A 19,362-nucleotide genomic window follows, 5' to 3' on the forward strand; every position below is an offset into this window, starting at 1 on the left:
CAATGAACATAAAGAAAAAATATGTATTTTGCGTTGTTAGACTCAACTACTTATTTGAGTAAAGCTTCGAAAGATGAAGATAAGAAAAATAAAAACTTTTTTAGCATTTAATAGGGAAAATGTGAACACAATAAAATTAACCTAAATACTAGCTGATCGAAAGTTTAAGGCCATACCAAAGAAAAGTTTTAAACAGGATAGGAATTTCCCAACAAGAGATCTCAGTAGTGAGTTGCACGGCCGTCATTGCGAATAACTTCAAACATTCGCTTTGGCATGGTCGATATAAGCGTTTGCAGAAGGCTGGCTGGAATGTTATTTCAAGTGGTGAAGATGGCTTCACGAAGATCATGTACTGTTTGGAACTGACGTCCATTTCTATACGCTTCCCTTGTCCACCCCCAAACATTTTCAGTGGGGTTCAGTTCGGGCGAACACGTTGGATGGTCCAAAAGATCACGTTATTCGCCATGAAAAAAGTCCTTTGTTCTGCGGGCATTGTGGATTGCAGCGTTGTCCTGCTGAAAGATCCAGTCATTTCCACACAAGCGAGGGCCTTCAGTCAATAAGGATGCTCTTTCCAACATGCCAATGTAGTCAGCTGCTGTTTGACGCCCCTGTATAATCTGAATCTCTATTGTTCCATGGAAGGAAAAAGCACCCCAGATCATGATGGAACCTCCTCCACTGTGTCGTGTAGAAAATGTCTCCAGTGGGATATCCTTATCGTGCCAGTAACACTGGAAGCCATCTGGATTATCCAGATTAAATTTTTTCTCATCAGAGAACAAAACCTTCGTCCACTTTTCTACGTCCCATGTTTGGTGCTTCTCAGCAAAGTTTAACCGAGCTGTTTCGTGGTGTGGAAAGAGGCGTGGCCTTTGAAGACGTTTACGGTTTTTAAAGCCTTTCTCTCGTAGATGCCGTCTTTGTTCTTGAGCTGCATTCTGCGTTCGTAAGGGCCTTAATCTGGTTCGACTATCGGCTAATGTCTTGCCGGACAACCCGTCGAATCTTCCTGCTTAACGCCGGAGAAATTTTCTTGGGCCGATCACTTGAAGTTCTCTTTCCATATCCTTCAAGGTCTTTTAAGAAATTTGCAACAGCAGTTTTACTACGCCCAATCTCACCAGCTTTGGCACGTTGAGAGAAATCTTACTTTTGCACCTCGACAATTCTGTCATGTTCAAACTCTGTTAACATTTTACGTCTTTGCCATGTTTTTATTCAATGTAACACAAGAGATATCAGTGGGAGATGTTGACAACGCTAATGATGGAATACGAATGACTAAATTTCGTTATATTTTTACCGATTGACGCTTCGTTTTAGTGTGGTCTTAAATTTTTAACCAGCTAGTATTTAGGCTAATTTTATAGTGTTGCAATTTTTCCTGTTAAATGATAAAAGGTTTTTTATTTTTATTTTCCCTTATTTTATTTTCATCTTTCGAAGCTCTACTCAAACAAGTGTTCGAGTCTAACAACGCAAAATGCATATTTTTTCTTTATGTTCATTGGCCTTAAGATTTTGGCCAGCAGTGTATATATTAAATTTTGAATTTAAGTTTATTTACATTAAAAACTTATTTGTAGATCTAATTAAATCTCGATAAACATAGAATCAATTTCGAATGAATATTGCTGATAAAGACAGAAAAATATTGAATGGTTGCATGTTAATTATTTTCAAACGTAAAGTATACGTTGATTAAACTTTAGCTGATTTAGTTCACGAAAGCGTTAAGGAAGAAATATTCTCTATTAAATCATTATAATCTATAGGTCAGTTTTAGATATAATAAGCCTAAAATACCTTTTCTCTTTAACTGTAAAAAAAATGAATTCAAGAATTAAATCCTAACGAAATTGTTAAACTGTCCTGTAATTGTGTCAATAGTGAAATTGTTGCCTCGTTTTATACAATATTATTATTAGAGGTAATTCAAATATTATAAAACATAAGGAATTAAAAATTGATTTTAGTAAAAGGAACTAAATTTAGAATCTTTAAAAAGAAAAATAATGGTGATATTTTAATAGACTAAGAAATAAATATTGATGATTAAATTATCAAAATTAGTAAAACTCATTATTCTCATTTCTTTTTTGAACGAAAATGATTATTTATGAATTCCATAAAAAACGATTAGACATTTTAAATTTATCTAAATATAAGATGGATATTTATTTCAATGATTTTAAAAATAAAATTAAAAAAATTCAAAAAAACGATTTAGTATTACACTTACTGATAAAGCCAGTTGTAATTTCGGTTTTATGTGCAAACAAGAATAAATCCTAAATGGCTGTGACACTTGTAATTATTTTAGGCAGGATTAGATCAAATTAATCTGTGTGACTTTTTGTTTATTTTTATTTGCTATATGTTTGTGTGCCAACAGTAGCAAGCGTGGTGTACGCATATATTCAATTACATTTTACTACTCATGAATATCTTTACTAGCCCACTATTAATTAAGGCGGGATTAGAGTGAATTAATCTATGAGACTTTGGGCATGGTCAAATACATAAACCGAAGATGCTTAACCTCCTGAGTCCAAAATTGTAATTATGTTTCGAATTAGCGAAGAGATGATGGAGCTATGAGCTAAAGGTTGTACTCGATAAAAAACAAAACAATACTCAGAGCCATTTTATCTGCCGCAGCTTAAAACTATGTGCACAAATATTAACTGAAAATGAATGCAACAAACATATTTACAAAATACTTTAAATAAAGAATACAGTTATTAAGCCTTCAAAAAAGCTATTAAAATGGAATATTAATATACACTTCTTGCTTTAACCTACCATTTTTATACATATATCACTCAACTAAAGTATAATTATTACTTTAACTAATTATCATAGGCAGTTTTGGGTGAATTTACTAACATGCTCTGTATAAATCTTGTTACCTTGAATAGCTTTTGGTGGCCTTACTAGCCAGTTCTACATAAATGTTCTTATCCTAGACAGCTTTTGGTGAATTTACTAGACTGTTCTGTGCAAATGTTGATTTTAAGAGTTTATGGGTAATCATGCGTTGTATGAATATTAAAAAAAAAAATTATATAAGGTTCCAGTAAATATTTCTGAGGACTGTTCTTAGGAGAGTTATAAAGTTAGTAGTTTTGTACTCGCACCACTCGAACTGGTGCAAATGGTTACGTTAATACCCTGCACATCGCACCTCTTCCGGTGTATCCACACCATTCAAAGTGATGCAAATATTGACGTAAGTTTCATGCATATTTCAACTTTTTAAGTGTACCTACACCATTCAAAATGATGCACGAAAGTTTCGTGTATGTCGGTGTATCCACATTCATTGACAATATGCTGCGTCGCTCTCATGTTATGCCTGTTTATTCGTGTGCACAACCAATCGCGGTTAAGATACCGTATGTGAATATATGAGCAGGAGAAATCATACCCTAACAGGAGTGTGATTGTTGTGCTCCAGCACTACTTATGCTTACCTTGAGCGTTATTTATTTAGTTATCAAAAATTTCTATACACTAAAGTTTCATGCAAAATAAACCGAGCAGAATTGTAATTATTTTCCATAAGTACAAAGCTATTATCTCAAGATAGATATATGTATTCATATGTACATAGGTAAAAAGATAGAAATACATTTCTTAATACTCACCCAGTCTAAGTTCAGCTTTTTTTCTGAGCTCTATTATCTTTAGTTGTCCTATTTTGTAGGCGCAAGCCTAAAGAAAGTCATCACTAATGTATGGTCAGAGTGCAAATACACTAATAAACCTCCACAAAATAAGTTAAAAATTTAAAAATATAAATACAGATATATGAACAGTATTGTAAATCGGATATCTTCACACTTAGCAGAAAATAATAAACCGGAGAAATCAGCATATCAATGTTAAAAACTAGCCTGAATGAAGAGAATGTGTGTTTATACGTATATATGGATTGGTAGTGTTTAAACACTAAACGTTACGCTTATGGCATAGGTATTAAATATGACAAAATTACGTGAGAATGGTGAACTTCCAAGATGGAAGCAGAGGTAAACTTACTTGACCAGGCCAAGTAATGTAGCGATCAATTTCACCTTCGACATTTCTTTTAGTAGAAGCTGAATTTCTCAACATATAATTAATGGCTTTTTCACGGGTCCAGCTGTGTTAAAATATTTTTTATTGATTAGTGAAATATAAAACATAAAGGTTGAAATGGAAACTTTTAGTCCACAAACTTATCAGACATATAAAATGTGAACCTTACTGTTAATTTGTTCATTAACTAAACTGTGCACTCGTGTATTGAAGGATAAGACATACGCAAAAAGTTAATGTTTACAACAAAATAAAATAAACCTAAACATATGATTCTCGTTTAAAATTACGTATGAAATTGCCCTAGAATATATTAACGGAAATTTAACAAAATCACGGTTTAACTTTTCTGGTTTTTACCTATTAAAAGTTTAAATTATTGTGCTTTTAGGATTTTAACACTTTAACAGCTCACGAATCTTTTATGGTGAAGAGAGTGACTAAATTCTAAATCTAGTTTTAAAACTATTGTTTTAAAAACTGACTTGGTTGCAAAAGTGTTCTTTAGTAGTGTAAATTTTCAGTACTATTAACTGATTAAAGTTCGGGGCTACATTTAAGTAACATTATAAAAATGACCCGAGATGTATATATATATATATATATTCTAGGATAGTTTTTTGTTTGATCATCAGTTCACCTGGGGACAGCATCTTTAGGTTTTTTAGTAATGGTAAATCTTTATATGGTGAATATTGTAAAGAAATTAAAAAACATTACGACATTACTTTCTACTAATATTTTAATATTTGACGGATAAATTGCTTAATCTAAATTATTCATTTATAAATAAAATAAAAAGAAACGGATTGGGGGAAGGGTTGTTGTTGTTGTTTTTTGGAATTTCGCACAAAGCTACTCGAGGGCTATCTGTGCTAGCCGTCCCTAATTTAGCAGTGTAAGACTAGAGGGAAGGCAGCTAGTCATCACCACCCACCACCAACCCTTGGGCTACTCTTTTACCAACGAAAAGTGGGATTGACCGTCACATTATAACGTCCCCACGGCTGGGAGGGCGAGCATGTTTGGCGCGACTCGGGCGCGAACCCGCGACCCTCAGATTACGAAGCGCACGCCTTAACGCGCTAGGCCATGCCAGGCCGTGGGGGAAGGGGTTTATGGTTTTAGTACAGATGAGAGAGTAGAGTAGAGAGACCTGAGCAAGTTAGACGTGCCAATATCTACGCCAACGTGCTATTTAGAACGAAACGTTCATCCTCGCCAGTCAGGCCGTTAGTGCCGCCGGTAATCATCGACGGCCTACCGCCGAACCTCACGCCGTACCAAGTCGCCACGTTGATCGCCCGAGCCAAGCCTGGTGCACCCATTGAACCGTCCAGGACCCGTATTTTACGCCTAGACGGAATCCTTATCCAACCAGCCGCTACTGCAGACCAAATTTATCTGTGCCAGCCATGGAACACTGAATTTAAAGTAAGTTGTTTCCCCACTAAAAGTCCAGTCAATCTTTATTTAGTATTCCTCGGGGGCGTCGACCCATCAATTCAACCAGAAGAAATTAGACAAACATTAGAACCCCAAATACAGTCCAAGGTATATGCAGTTCATCGAATTTTTTCTAAGAACAGTAACCATCCCACACACTTCATGAAGATAGTGACAACGTCGAAGTACAGTGCTGACTGTATTTTACAGATAGTGACAACGTCGAAGTACAGTGCTGACTGTATTTTACAGATAGTGACAACGTCGAAGTACAGTGCTGACTGTATGTTACAGATAGTGACAACGTCGAAGTACAGTGCTGACTGTATTTACATACAGTGCTGACTGTATTTTACAGATAGTGACAACGTCGAAGTACAGTGCTGACTGTATGTTACAGATAGTGACAACGTCGAAGTACAGTGCTGACTGTATTTTACAGATAGTGACAACGTCGAAGTACAGTGCTGACTGTATGTTACAGATAGTGACAACGTCGAAGTACAGTGCTGACTGTATGTTACAGATAGTGACAACGTCGAAGTACAGTGCTGACTGTATTTTACAGATAGTGACAACGTCGAAGTACAGTGCTGACTGTATGTTACAGATAGTGACAACGTCGAAGTACAGTGCTGACTGTATTTTACAGATAGTGACAACGTCGAAGTACAGTGCCGACTGTATTTTACGAGACGGCTGTTATTATCATATACTTCATTTTAGAGCCGAACGCCCACATTGACGACCACTCAATAATGGTTCAAACAAGGCACCCAGATATCGCAAGCAACCAACGGAAATCTTCCAACATGAAACTACCAAAATACCGCCGAGTCAAGACCTAATTAGAAGAAACATGAAGACAGATTCAGACAACTCGACTCAGAAGACGACAACTCTCACTGTTAGCAACACTCTAAGTTCCAGTAGTTCAACAAAGAAAAAGGACAGTTCATGCCAGACTTCAATCCCAGTTCCACAGAATTCAACAACCAGCCAGACTCAAACCATTACCAAGATAACCATCGACGCGACAGTACAAACTGAAAAACAAACTACATCCACGCAGAAAACTCAAACCAAAACATCGAGAAGAAACAAAGCATCACAGACCAGCGAAGAACAACTCACCGAAGAACAGCCAGTAGGTCCACCACCGAGACCACGTTTTTCAATTGCACCAATGGGTTTCAAGTGTGTAAACAAGTTCATGACGAAGTTACCACCTGATCTACAAGACTGCAGCTAACAGTTTCTAGGTGCACCACCAACATAGTTCATCAGTTGTTGGTTTTTTCTTTCCTTTCTCTTCCCAGCTACTTCCGGGCACGGTCTGGGTAGATTATTCGGCGCCCAGGCCGTGAAAGTGGGTTTTCTCGGGGTACTCCCGTTTCCCCCCACAGCAAAATCTCTGGCATCGGACCTGTAGGTCCCAGCCTCAGTCTGAAAAGGGCCGTTTACCCAGTCACAGGGCATCAAATCAATCATAGTAAATTTTAAAAATCAATTCGCCAGCTGCCAGTGTACTCCGTCCTCGAGCCAAGGTCTGGCTCACTTCACTTTCGCTGCTCTCGTCCAGTTCTCCCATCCTTCCTCTCACTCACAAATACCCCACTCCATTTTTGAAATATTAAAAATAAAGTAAAAATTCCACGGGTATTTTAAAAAAATTTCTCTTGTAAGGGGACGAAGAGGAACTACAACGTTCCTAAACACCCCAGTTGGAGAGAGAACTCTTCTGATTTCTCTCTCTCTAAACTAAACCCCTGCCACGTTAGTTTGCGTTTTGCGAAGGGGTGGAGCAGACTCTTCCACTTTTAAATTTGTCTCAGTAAATATGCATCAAGATCAGGAAATTACTCCCCAGGAAAAGCAGGAGAAAGAATAAAACTTAATCGAGAACCCAAGTTTCCAGGGCGCTAGGGTGAGCCTTGAACCTCAGTTGTAATGGGTGCGCCCGTGGCGCACATTCCTCCTCTTCGCTCTGTCATGCAAATCTTGGTCCCCTAGCATTTTTAATTTTCCTCCTACGCCACTGAACATCATTTTCAAATGTACACAATATCTATTTATAAAATTTACGATTTTTTAAATACGAGTAGTCATGTATATATGATTGAAAAAAGCGAATTTAAATAATTTAGAATGTGTTGCAACTAATTGAAAGCACAACAACTTGTTGTGCGATAAAAGTAGTTTTACAACACATGAACTGGGTTTTATTTTTGTAGGATTTGAAATGTTTATCAGGATCATCCAATAAAGCTATAATTTTTAAATCTCCCCAAATGTAATATTCTGAAATAAAGTGATCTTATTGGAAACCTGTCCCCTTGAGAATATCTAAAGATTATCAGAATATCAGAAAAGAAACTTGATGTTCGTTTGGTAAATGAGGAACTTTTTCAATGTGTTTACATCAAATATAAAGAAACTTTTCTCAATATTCCACAGACTAAGCTCTATCAAAATCACAAAATGAGTAAAAGACTAAAAAATTCAATCTATGATATCAAACCAGGTATTTTTTTTACACAAAAACAAATCATATTTGGACTAATTTAACCATTTCGGACGAGACAAAGACTAATACCCAATATGACTTATTACATGCATCCCAGTTTATACGATTTACATGCAACATAGTTAAATCTACTGAAGTAAATTGGTAGCTTTTATTATCGATTAAGAGTATCGTAAACAGCATTCAAATCAACTTGCCACTAGACAACGGAAATAAGTCATTACTAACTTAACTTCTTCTAGTCACAGAATAGTGTCTTTGGTGTTTTTAACCTTTTCTGGGTTGTTATTGTCCCAATTCGAAACATGCTTATAGTTGTTATTTTCAAATAGTTTTAAGCAATATAATTACGAGGAATGTAGCTAAGCCTAACGATGAATGTTTTCTGAAAATGCTGTGAGGCAAAATATTTTAAATATATATCTAAATATTTTATTTTTTTTATGTTATTGTGAAGAAAGAAGAGATTGTGTGAATGTACGGTGCATGTTTTTTTAAATAATGGTAAAAGCAGCAGAATTTATATTACGTCGAAAATATAATTAATGTGGCTTACCCAAATGCATGTATTCCAGTGTCGACGACAAGTCTGCAAGCCCGGAATATTTCTTCTGATAAATGACCAAGCCTGAAATATTTATAATCAAGAAAAACAAACAATAAGATTATAATTATATTCCCTCTCTAAAAGCTACTACATGTACAAATGTTCGTTATATTAAAATAATTTTGAATGCGTAAATCAGTAAGCCACGTGACAACCATGGCTGCTGTAGAGTGGCTGTAGAACAGAATTGTCAAAACAATATGTTGAGTTCGAAGATTTAGAAGTTTCGAAACAGATATGCACTTATTGGGACTGGAAAACGAAAGAATGTGGATCAACATGGGGACCAGGATCATCCAAAAAGATATTTACAACAAGTCGTACTCAATCGTAGTAAGCAAATTTTAACATCTTGTGATAGATGAGAAGTTATGAACACTAAGGTCAATAGAAAAATTCATGCATATGATATGGCCTAGGCAAAAGTACCTAACATAACTAAGAAAGTGTGCATACTTTCTTCCACTAGATATCCTTTCAACCGTCACATACCTCAAGCAACTAGAAATGAAAGGAGTATTCTTGCAATTCCATACGAAGATATAACTGTAAAATCACCTATGGATTATTGTGTGATTGTATTGTTGAAACGGGCGATAGAAAATCGTCGTCCTCGTATATTAGATGTATTATGGAAAACAGCAGGGAGGAGTAGTGTGCTTTGGACACTGCAGCGTTACGATAAAGACTTTTGCAACGGAAACTATTCTGCAGGATCATTGTCACACTACATAGACGTCAGATAAGGTATCTCTGAAAGTGACGACATGGATTATGAAGACGTGGAGTGGTTGTAAAATCATTTTAATATAAAGTAATCGTATGTGAGTGTATGAGTGATAACTATATACATTCTACATATTGGCTAACTAAACATTATAGTTGCATATATGTAGGAAGTTATATTTTTGCTAGAATAATAAACAGTAACTACTTCAATGGCTGAAGCTTTTATTTTTTAACATTTAAGTTCAATAAATATTTTTCGAACAGAGAAAAAGAAAGAAACTTTATTTGGTTCAGACTTTTGCTGTGAAATACAAGTAAAAGGTTATACAGCTACTCAAGCAAAATTATTACGTTTTGTAAATCAACACTAAATATATTTAAATATACATTCATGAAATAACTTTTCATTCCAAATTATGATGAATTTCGAAATTATCGAACTTATTATTTCCTAATAACTAAAACTAAGCTGCTTTCTGCTTTCTCTGTTTATGACAAAGATACTTAGGCTATCTGCTGCTTTCCCAAATTTTGAACTATCCACCTAACAAAAAGCAACTGGTCTGAAGCACCCACCGCTAACTCTTTAGACTTAAAGCCCACACGGTTGAAAGGGCAAACGTTTATGACGCCAATTTTCGATCCCATTATCCCTGGGTTGTGAACTGAGTGCCCTAACCATCAAGCCATGGCATGCCAAAAGTGAACTGAACTAAACTGGATTTTTATAGTAATCTATGTTTATTAACAATACTTACCTAAAGTAAGGATCTTTGAAGAGGTTTAGTTCGTTTCCCAAAAACTCACTGTATAAACCCCAACCCTATTGTTGAATAAAATAGTATTTATATTAAAACATTCTAAGTTTTGTGTATATGTATTAAACTTCAGAATTCGTCCTGGCTCATTATTACAAATATTAAGGCAAATGTGATTGTTAAATGAAATTAGAATAGAGCATTTAAAATCACAATTTTCTGTGTATAAATTGTATATAAATATGATATTTAAAAAATAGAGAAATATCAATAAATATAAAATACAATTTTACAGAATACGAGTAATATTTATAAACATAAAACTTTGGAAACACAAGTAAGACTAATAAACATAAAATAAAACTTTGGAAATACGAGTAAGGCTAAAAACATTTGGCAAAAATTAGTAACAAAATATGAAATAACAGTTAATACCAAGTTTACTCAAAAACCAGGCACAAAATTAAGGTCTATACTATGTAAACACTTTACTGACAAACACAACACCAACATTATTTATAAAATACAATGTGATAACTGCCACGACTTTATATTGGAGAAACAAGTAGAAAAATGGAAACCAGATTAAAAAAACACAAAAAGTCACCTTCACACGTTTTTGAACACTGCAAATTAAATAAACACAACATAACCATAGAAAACACCCAAATACTAAATAAAGAAACAAACATAAACAAACGCAAAATTAAAGAAGCCTTACTTATAAAACAACTCAAGCCTAAAATTAACCAATACAAAGGAACACCTTTATACCTATATTGATAAATATATCCAACATTTAAGCACGCCCTCTACATTCCTACACTCAATTACACAACCGCCTTCAAACATGTAGTCAGCTACCGGTCAGTAACCTTTTCTTTCGTTGTGAACCTGACGATGATCGAAGATGGTCGAAATTTGTTCGCTCCTCTACTAATGCTTTCTATATCCATACCAGCCTTTTTAAATATATAATTTTCTCTATAAGCGGGTTTTCTCGTCATCACGGATTAAGGCTAAAAACATTAACTGAAGCTTTGGAAATACCAGTAAGGCTAATAAACATAAAACAAAACCTTAGAAATATAAGGCTGAAAAACATAAAATAAAACTTTAGAAATATGAAAAAGGCTAAAAACATGAAATAAAATTTTGGAACTAGGAGTACGACTAACAAAAACAAAAGTACGAGGAAGACTAATAACATGGGATAAAACTTGGTGTAAGTTAGAATATAAGAATAATTCAGATATTTACTTCTCTTTTTTCAAGTAGAAAATAAAATAAGAAGCAGAATTACATAATATTTAAACCTGTGTATATGATGCACTACTTTAAATTTCATGTTCTGGAGGTTTTTTCTACGTTGCTTCTTGTTATTCATTTGCCGAATTTTCCAAAGCATGTGTAAGAATCATAGTTACAATCTGAACCAGATGGATATACATATTCTTTTATGTGGCATAGTTATACATCACATTTTTCTATTCGTTTCTTACTGAGAAATCTATCACTGAAATAGAATTAGCATTGTTCGTTAATTATTTAATTCTAAAGATAAAATATGGCTGTAATTTTAGAGTGTTCAAAGTCACTTCAAGTTATAAAACCTTTGACAACAGTAGGTAGAAGGCCGACACTGTTCCGAGGTCGGATCTAGAGAGCTTTCCAGGAACTTTACAGAGTTAATGTGAAAATGTACATAAAAAGTGAATTTGGGAACCATCTTTCAAGTTGCTCAGAAGCAGAGTGAAAGAGATCGTCATTTTTCCTGTTTCTTACTGTTGTTATTTAGTTGACAGTAGAATACTGTGCAAAAAAAACATTAGATTAACGATCACAGAAAATATCACTTTAAAGTGCTTCAAGTTGTACAGTTCAGTACTTTCATGTTTAGAGGTTAATTAATTTAACCTGAAGAAGAAAGGTCAACCTTTCGAAATCGATCGGTTCATAGGTTTTTCTTTATCATTTTTTTCATCTAAAGTTCTGTAACCATATTGTTCATCAAATGTTTTCCATTAACAGCAGATCACAAACATAACACATGTTGAAAGATTCATTCTTTTTAATTAGGAGTGAGTAAAGCTCTCAAATGTATCTGGAGAAAAAATTTAAATTGTAAAGCCACGAGAAAGCACTTAGAACAGACAACAATGTTCGATCATTCGTTTATTTACTTTGTTCACGGATTCATAACACGATGTTCTCAGTGTTTTATTGACAAAGTTTTATTCTGCAGTGTAAGGCAGCTTAGCACTCCAAGTTGTTTTAACTAGAAGTGTATAGTTATTACAATATTGCAGCATTGTGGAAGTTTTCTTTCGAGAACTAGTCAGCTATCTTTGAATGAACTGGAACGTTAACAACTGGTACATGGAATTACGTGAGTCAGTTGTCAGAAATTATACCATAAGTGGCCCCAAACTAGACTATATGAAAAAATTATGGATTTTCGTCATTTTGAAAACTACTATTGTCAGATAAGTTGGTATTTTCGGTGTGGAATTTGCAGCATGATAATAATTATTAAACACTCTTTATATTCACGTGCACGAATAAGCTGATTTAAAGGAATACAGTAAGGTTTTGTCCACAGCTTTTGACATAGAGAGCTACCGTTTTACGTCATACAATATAGTTACGTTCTTTTGAGGTCATACATCAAGTTTGAGAAGTTAAGGTCAGAGGTCAAAACGAAACTGTTCAAGTCGTATCTTATTAACTCACTGTCTAAAGTATCTCTCTCTTTTAAGTACCACAGTTAAAGTTTGTTTTAGAGAAGATTCAATCGTTTCTTGTAATGTTCCAAACTATTTATTATCTAAAACAAACTAACATATTTTTATTTAGTCTTTGAAAGTTTCAACTACTTATTAATTCATGTGAGCTTACATTGTTAACATGGTTTTTACTCTGTCAAACCTCACATTGACAGCTAAGGTATATTTTATTTCACGTCTCTCTGACCTAATATTTGGTTTCATCCAGGGATTCTTTACATAATAGTAAGAAAAAGATTTCAACATTCACTGGAAATATTTAAGACTTTTATTGATAATTTGTTTTTTATTTATAAAGCTATGAAGCTAATACCTGTAAATGGTGAATTTATTTTATCTATAAATCAATTATTCAAAGAGTGAACATATCCACTAAACGCATATTATGGTAACAAGAAAACATTCACGATGAAAGCTGTCAGTGATGAATATTAAGTTCAACGTATTTTAATTTTAATGTGATCTCTTTGAGTACTTACATAAAACTGAAGATATGGTTAGTTTTCATGTGCACATGTTAAACGTTTTTTTCTTTTGTTTTGTTTTTTAACAACAGTCAATACGAATTTATAAATTGCCACTTTGTGGGAAGAATTTGATCTTATAATGATATATTTAAACGTTAAAAGACCTCTAAATTATAACATAAGCAAAATTAGTTTGAATTTCGCGCAAAACTACACGACGGCTACCTGCGCTAGCCGTACCTAATTTAGCAGAGAAGAATACAGGGAAGGCAGCTAGTCACCACTACCAACAGACAACTCTTGGACTACTCTTTTACCAGCGAATAGTGGGATTGATCGTCAACTTATAACGTCCTTACAGCTGAAAGGTGTGTATGTTTGTTGGAAGGGGATTTGAATCCATGACCTTCAGATTGCGAGGCGAGAGCTCTAACCACATGGCTAATAAGTAAAAGTCTTAACCCTTAATATACTATAAAATATAATATGCCATCCCATTTCTCATTCAAATATACGTACCTCAACATAAGCTGTATGAATGGGAAAATGTGATGGAACATCAGAATATTTCCGGTATTCAAGAATTTGCCTGAAAAATGGTATGTCTGCACGTTCTTTCATGTAGGAACTCTAAGAAAGAGCAAAATATACAATAACATTTAAACAATAAAAATATATGTAGACATTAGCGGCAATACAATTTTCTCATTTGGTTTGTTTTAACAATATGTTTAAACGGTTAAATATTATTAGTAAGTGAGGCTGTCAGATATAAGTGGCATTCTCATCAACTCTGTGGTCAGTCAGTAACAGTTTCAGTTGACATATCTTGGTTACAGGCTATTCCATTACAATCACATCGAGATTTTAAACGCGGACGAGACACAACTAATGTTTTAAATTTGCTATACAACGACTGGCAGTTAGTTATTGAAACTAGTTTCGTTTGAATTTCGTGCAAAATTACACGAGGGTTGTCTGTATTAGTCATCCCTAATTCATCAATGATAGACCAGAGGGAAAGTAGCTAGTTGACATCACCCACCGCCAACTGCTCGCCCTTTCAGCCGTGGTAGCGTTATAATATTATTGTCAGAGTTGGCGGTGGGTGATAATTACTTGCTGCCTTCCTTCTAGTCTCACACTGCTAAATTAAGGACAGGTAGTTTAGATAGATCTTATGTAGCTTTGCGCAAAAAATCAAACCAAGCAAAGAAAATAAAACCAGTTTAACATGTTGCGTAACCAATCCATAATATCTGTTGTATGTTGTAAAGAAATATCTCTAGTTCGAGTTACATTAGGTTTTTACTGTTTAGGCAGACACCACCTGAGTAAAGTAAAAAAAAATTGATGAGAGGATTGACAGAGTGTTTAGGTGAGCTATAAATGGTAAATTATAATGACTAATCATTAACTACTTGTCTTTCAGTTATCAAATTAGGTTCTTCACTTGAATTTGAGTGAAGAAAATATTACATAGAGGGCTAATCTATACTTCGGGTTCATAGCCTATTAGCTTTATGACAGTAAGATTTTAGAATGAAATTCTATTCCTTGTATTAAAATTCTAGACCAAATGAACTTTTATGAATTTTCTCTTGATCCAAAACAAGGACAAGTTGTTAATCACACGAACTAAATGGTTTATTAGAAGATGGTTTTTCTTGATATTTCGGTGCCCTCCCTGTTTGACCTAATACCAATCTTCGATTAACATTTTTCAATAAATAATTGCACCATTAAACTTAACACAGCTCGATATTTTTAGGGCGTCTTTCTTTGAAGCTGCCTTTTACATTAAATTATTCCATCTACTCTTTGTTTTGTTTTGTTTTTTAATTTCGCGCAAAGCTACACGAGGGCTATCTGCGCTAGCCGTCCCTAATTTAGCAGTGTAAGACTAGACGGAAGGCAGCTAGTCATCGCCACACACCGCCAACTCTTGGGCGACTCCTTTACCAACGAATTGTGGTATTGACCGTAACATTATAACGCTACCACGGCTGAAAGGGCGAGCATGTTTGGTGCGACGGGAATTCTAACCTGCGACTCTCAGATTACTAGTCAAACGCTTTAACCCACCTGACCATGACAGGCTTGCTGTTTGGGAAAAGATTAGTCCAAGAGTTGGTGGTGGGTAGTGATGATTAATTGTCTTCCGTCTGCACGAAATTTAAACCAAACCAAATTTGAGAATTTTGGATTATTCACTCCGCAGCCAAGCAATCTATCTACTAGGCCACACCGGATACAAAAAGTCTTTGAAAATATTCTTTTGTTTATGGTGTTCATAATATGGAAAATATAGAATATTTAAGATGCTATTAGTTAACGTGGTGTTACTATAAGTTAAACAAACTTTTTATCATCTACCTGAAGATGGTGTCCAGGTATACCCTCGTGAAGAGAAAGACTCATCATCTTGTAAATAGGCCTGGAAAATATTACAAATATATAGAATATATTACAAATTATTTTTATTTCTAACGTATATTAACTCAACACTGTCTTCTGATACACAAATTATTTTAAAATGTTCTGTGAATTCAAATATAATTAAAGGTTTTAAAGTATTTTCATCACACATCATTCATTAGTTAAAACACTTCATAATTTTGATATAATCGGTAAAAAAAATTCATGGGTATAATACACTAAACAAAACAATAAAAATATGATTGGAATGTTTAATGTTGTAACTATGATGAACCATAGATAAACACTTTTGTAAAATGTTGTCAGGTATCCACTCAATTCATTTATATGCAATTCAGGCATCTGATGTTATATCACGTGAAGAGAATCACATATTTATAATTCATTTCATCTGATTTTGAGAGAAAGGCTTGTCACCAGAACACAAAGGACATCTTGGTACTAATAATTCATGTCTTAGGTCCTTAAGCTTCTAAGTCCTGAGACCTTATTTACCATTCCTTAGAAGGAATTGTTTCCAGAGTCACTTGCTACCATAAAAGGTATCTCCAAAAGCATCCTATACATGGTTTATGGGAACGACGTTTTAGTGAACGTGTATAGTGTTTTCATTTCACCAATCTATTCTTCAAGAATTGTATGATGGTTGTCATTATCTTATAGCAGTGGTTTTGCTTTATCGAGGCCACAGATAAGAGAATGGTTAATAACATTTACCTATGATATCAAGGTCTTAGGTGTTGCTAGCTGCGAAGAGAATTCTACTGATTTACAAAAGGACGTATATCATTTAGCGAATTGGACAAATAAATAGCAGATGGATTTTAATTATAATAAACGCAAGATGATGCACATGGATGGGAATAATCTTAACAGTGTTATGTTAGAAAGGGATCTTGGTGTAATGGTTGATAAGTCTCTTAAACCGTCGAAGCAGTATGTTTTTGGTAGTGGTAAGGCAAAAATGATTTTAAGCTGTATCTTTTGAATTATTGAACACAAGCCTACAGAGGTTATAATTTCATTGTATAGGTCATTGGTTAGACCACATTTGGAATAATGTGTTCAGTCTTGGGTTCGTTACCTTAGGAAAGACAATGACCTGTTAGGAAGAGTTCAGAAGAGTATTACTGAAATGGTGCGTGGGATGGAGGGTGTATTATATGAGGAGAGATTAATGTGAGTATTACTGAAATGGTGCGTGGGATGGAGGGTGTATTATATGAGGAGAGATTACTGTGAGTATTACTGAAATGGTGCGTGGGATGGAGGGTGTATTATATGAGGAGAGATTAATGTGAGTATTACTGAAATGGTGCGTGGGATGGAGGGTGTATTATATGAGGAGAGATTAATGTGAGTATTACTGAAATGGTGCGTGGGATGGAGATTAATGTCTTTAAAACATTTTTTTTCCTCGTAGAGGAGATCTGATAAAGGTGTTTAAGATTGTAAAGGCCACTGATAATGTTGATGCGTCATCTTTTTTCGTACCTAATGGCGAAAATAGTAGGATTAGGAGACACAAATGTAAATTTTGGTGAAGTAAAAGTCATCTTCAGCAAAGAAAGTTTTATTTTTCTAACAGGGTGGTTGATCTTTGGAATGGGTTACCTTCGGATGTTGCAGAGGTAGTAAAGTTAATTGAGTTTAAGAGAAAGCTTGATAAGTACGTGTATGGTAATGGTTGTTTTTATTTATTTAATAGTTTTAGTTTAGTTTAAAGGATGGGACAGCCAAGATGGACTAACAGATACTTTGTTGTTCCTAAACATTGTATTATAATAATAGTTTTAGTTTAGTTTAAAGGATGGGACAGCCAAGATGGACGAACAGATACTTTGTTGTTCCTAAACATTGTATTATAATAATAGTTTTAGTTTAGTTTAAAGGATGGGACAGCCAAGATGGACTAACAGATACTTTGTTGTTCCTAAACATTGTATTATAATAATAGTTTTAGTTTAGTTTAAAGGATGGGACAGCCAAGATGGACTAACAGATACTTTGTTGTTCCTAAACATTGTATTATAATAATAGTTTTAGTTTAGTTTAAAGGATGGGACAGCCAAGATGGACTAACAGATACTTTGCTGTTCCTAAACATTGTATTATAATAATAGTTTTAGTTTAGTTTAAAGGATGGGACAGCCAAGACGGACTAACAGATACTTTGCTGTTCCTAAACATTGTATTATAATAATAGTTTTAGTTTAGTTTAAAGGATGGGACAGCCAAGATGGACTAACAGATACTTTGCTGTTCCTAAACATTGTATTATAATAATAGTTTTAGTTTAGTTTAAAGGATGGGACAGCCAAGATGGACTAACAGATACTTTGCTGTTCCTAAACATTGTATTATAATAATAGTTTTAGTTTAGTTTAAAGGATGGGACAGCCAAGATGGACTAACAGATACTTTGCTGTTCCTAAACATTGTATTATAATAATAGTTTTAGTTTAGTTTAAAGGATGGGACAGCCAAGACGGACTAACAGATACTTTGCTGTTCCTAAACATTGTATTATAATAATAGTTTTAGTTTAGTTTAAAGGATGGGACAGCCAAGATGGACTAACAGATACTTTGCTGTTCCTAAACATTGTATTATAATAATAGTTTTAGTTTAGTTTAAAGGATGGGACAGCCAAGATGGACTAACAGATACTTTGTTGTTCCTAATCATTGTATTATAATATTATAAATTTTGATTATATTTCAATTATTTCGTGCAGTGTAATTAACTTTCAATACGTTGTTCACCCACTAAACAAATAATAATGAAAAACATTGGAACTCGAATGACATATATCTAAACATAAATGTTACTTTGTATTCTATAATGAAAAAACATGAATTTTCAGATGTGAAAATAAACACGAATTGCAACTTACGACCGTTTAGGATTCGCAGTATTCAAGTAAAACTTGCCAAGTCTGCTCCCATCAGGCGAACTGGGCACATAAAAAGCAGCTATTGTTTCAGTACTTGAAAGCGGGAAAGGAACAATACTGAAAAAAAATGGCAGTTAGGCTTTTCCATGTCACTCTCGTACATTGTACATATATCTGTATTTATTATTTTAACTGTGCCGTTTGAGTATATTTCTGAAACATATGCAATTTTACAATAATAAGATTTTCAATGTGCCATAGGATTAGTTATTTACTATTTCCAAGCTGCCAGATAAAGACAGCTAAATGAATATTAAACATTTACATTAAAAGAGGAACAAAGCTGGAAATATATTTATTACACTTGAAAAAAAGATGAAATACAACTGAGATTTTGTTCACATGACTTAATTGGTTTTATGTTGGAAAATTATGCGGTCTACTTGACTTTCGTAAGTTGGATGTTGGTTACATTTAGTAACGTAATAAGTTTTCTGAGTACATTTCTTTTCGGGAGTATACAAACAAAGATTATACTGTTGAAAATGGTTTTGTGTTTTCAAACTCTGTAGGAAGATTGAAGTTGAATGAAAACGTTTGCACACTAAGCTTTGA

The 19,362-nt window shown here is 34.2% G+C and overlaps 1 protein-coding gene across 3 annotated transcripts in view; it reads right to left on the reverse strand.

The window, feature by feature from the left end:
- The window catches only part of LOC143231038 (uncharacterized), a 55,225-nt gene that overhangs the window by 5,494 nt on the left and 30,369 nt on the right, over window positions 1-19,362 (reverse strand). The window contains exons 11-17 of one of the 3 annotated variants that reach the window (XM_076465521.1): window positions 18,748-18,864; window positions 15,789-15,849; window positions 13,932-14,042; window positions 10,160-10,224; window positions 8,622-8,693; window positions 4,054-4,156; window positions 3,660-3,726 (exon numbers count right to left, since the gene is read on the reverse strand). In XM_076465521.1, coding sequence (XP_076321636.1) covers window positions 3,660-3,726; window positions 4,054-4,156; window positions 8,622-8,693; window positions 10,160-10,224; window positions 13,932-14,042; window positions 15,789-15,849; window positions 18,748-18,864 — 596 coding nt within the window. The remainder of the gene's footprint in view (window positions 1-3,659; window positions 3,727-4,053; window positions 4,157-8,621; window positions 8,694-10,159; window positions 10,225-13,931; window positions 14,043-15,788; window positions 15,850-18,747; window positions 18,865-19,362) is intronic. The other 2 variants (XM_076465523.1, XM_076465524.1) reach the window with 2 other exon arrangements.

The sequence above is a fragment of the Tachypleus tridentatus genome, chromosome 10, assembly GCF_004210375.1.
Source record: "Tachypleus tridentatus isolate NWPU-2018 chromosome 10, ASM421037v1, whole genome shotgun sequence".
NCBI lineage: Eukaryota > Metazoa > Arthropoda > Merostomata > Xiphosura > Limulidae > Tachypleus > Tachypleus tridentatus.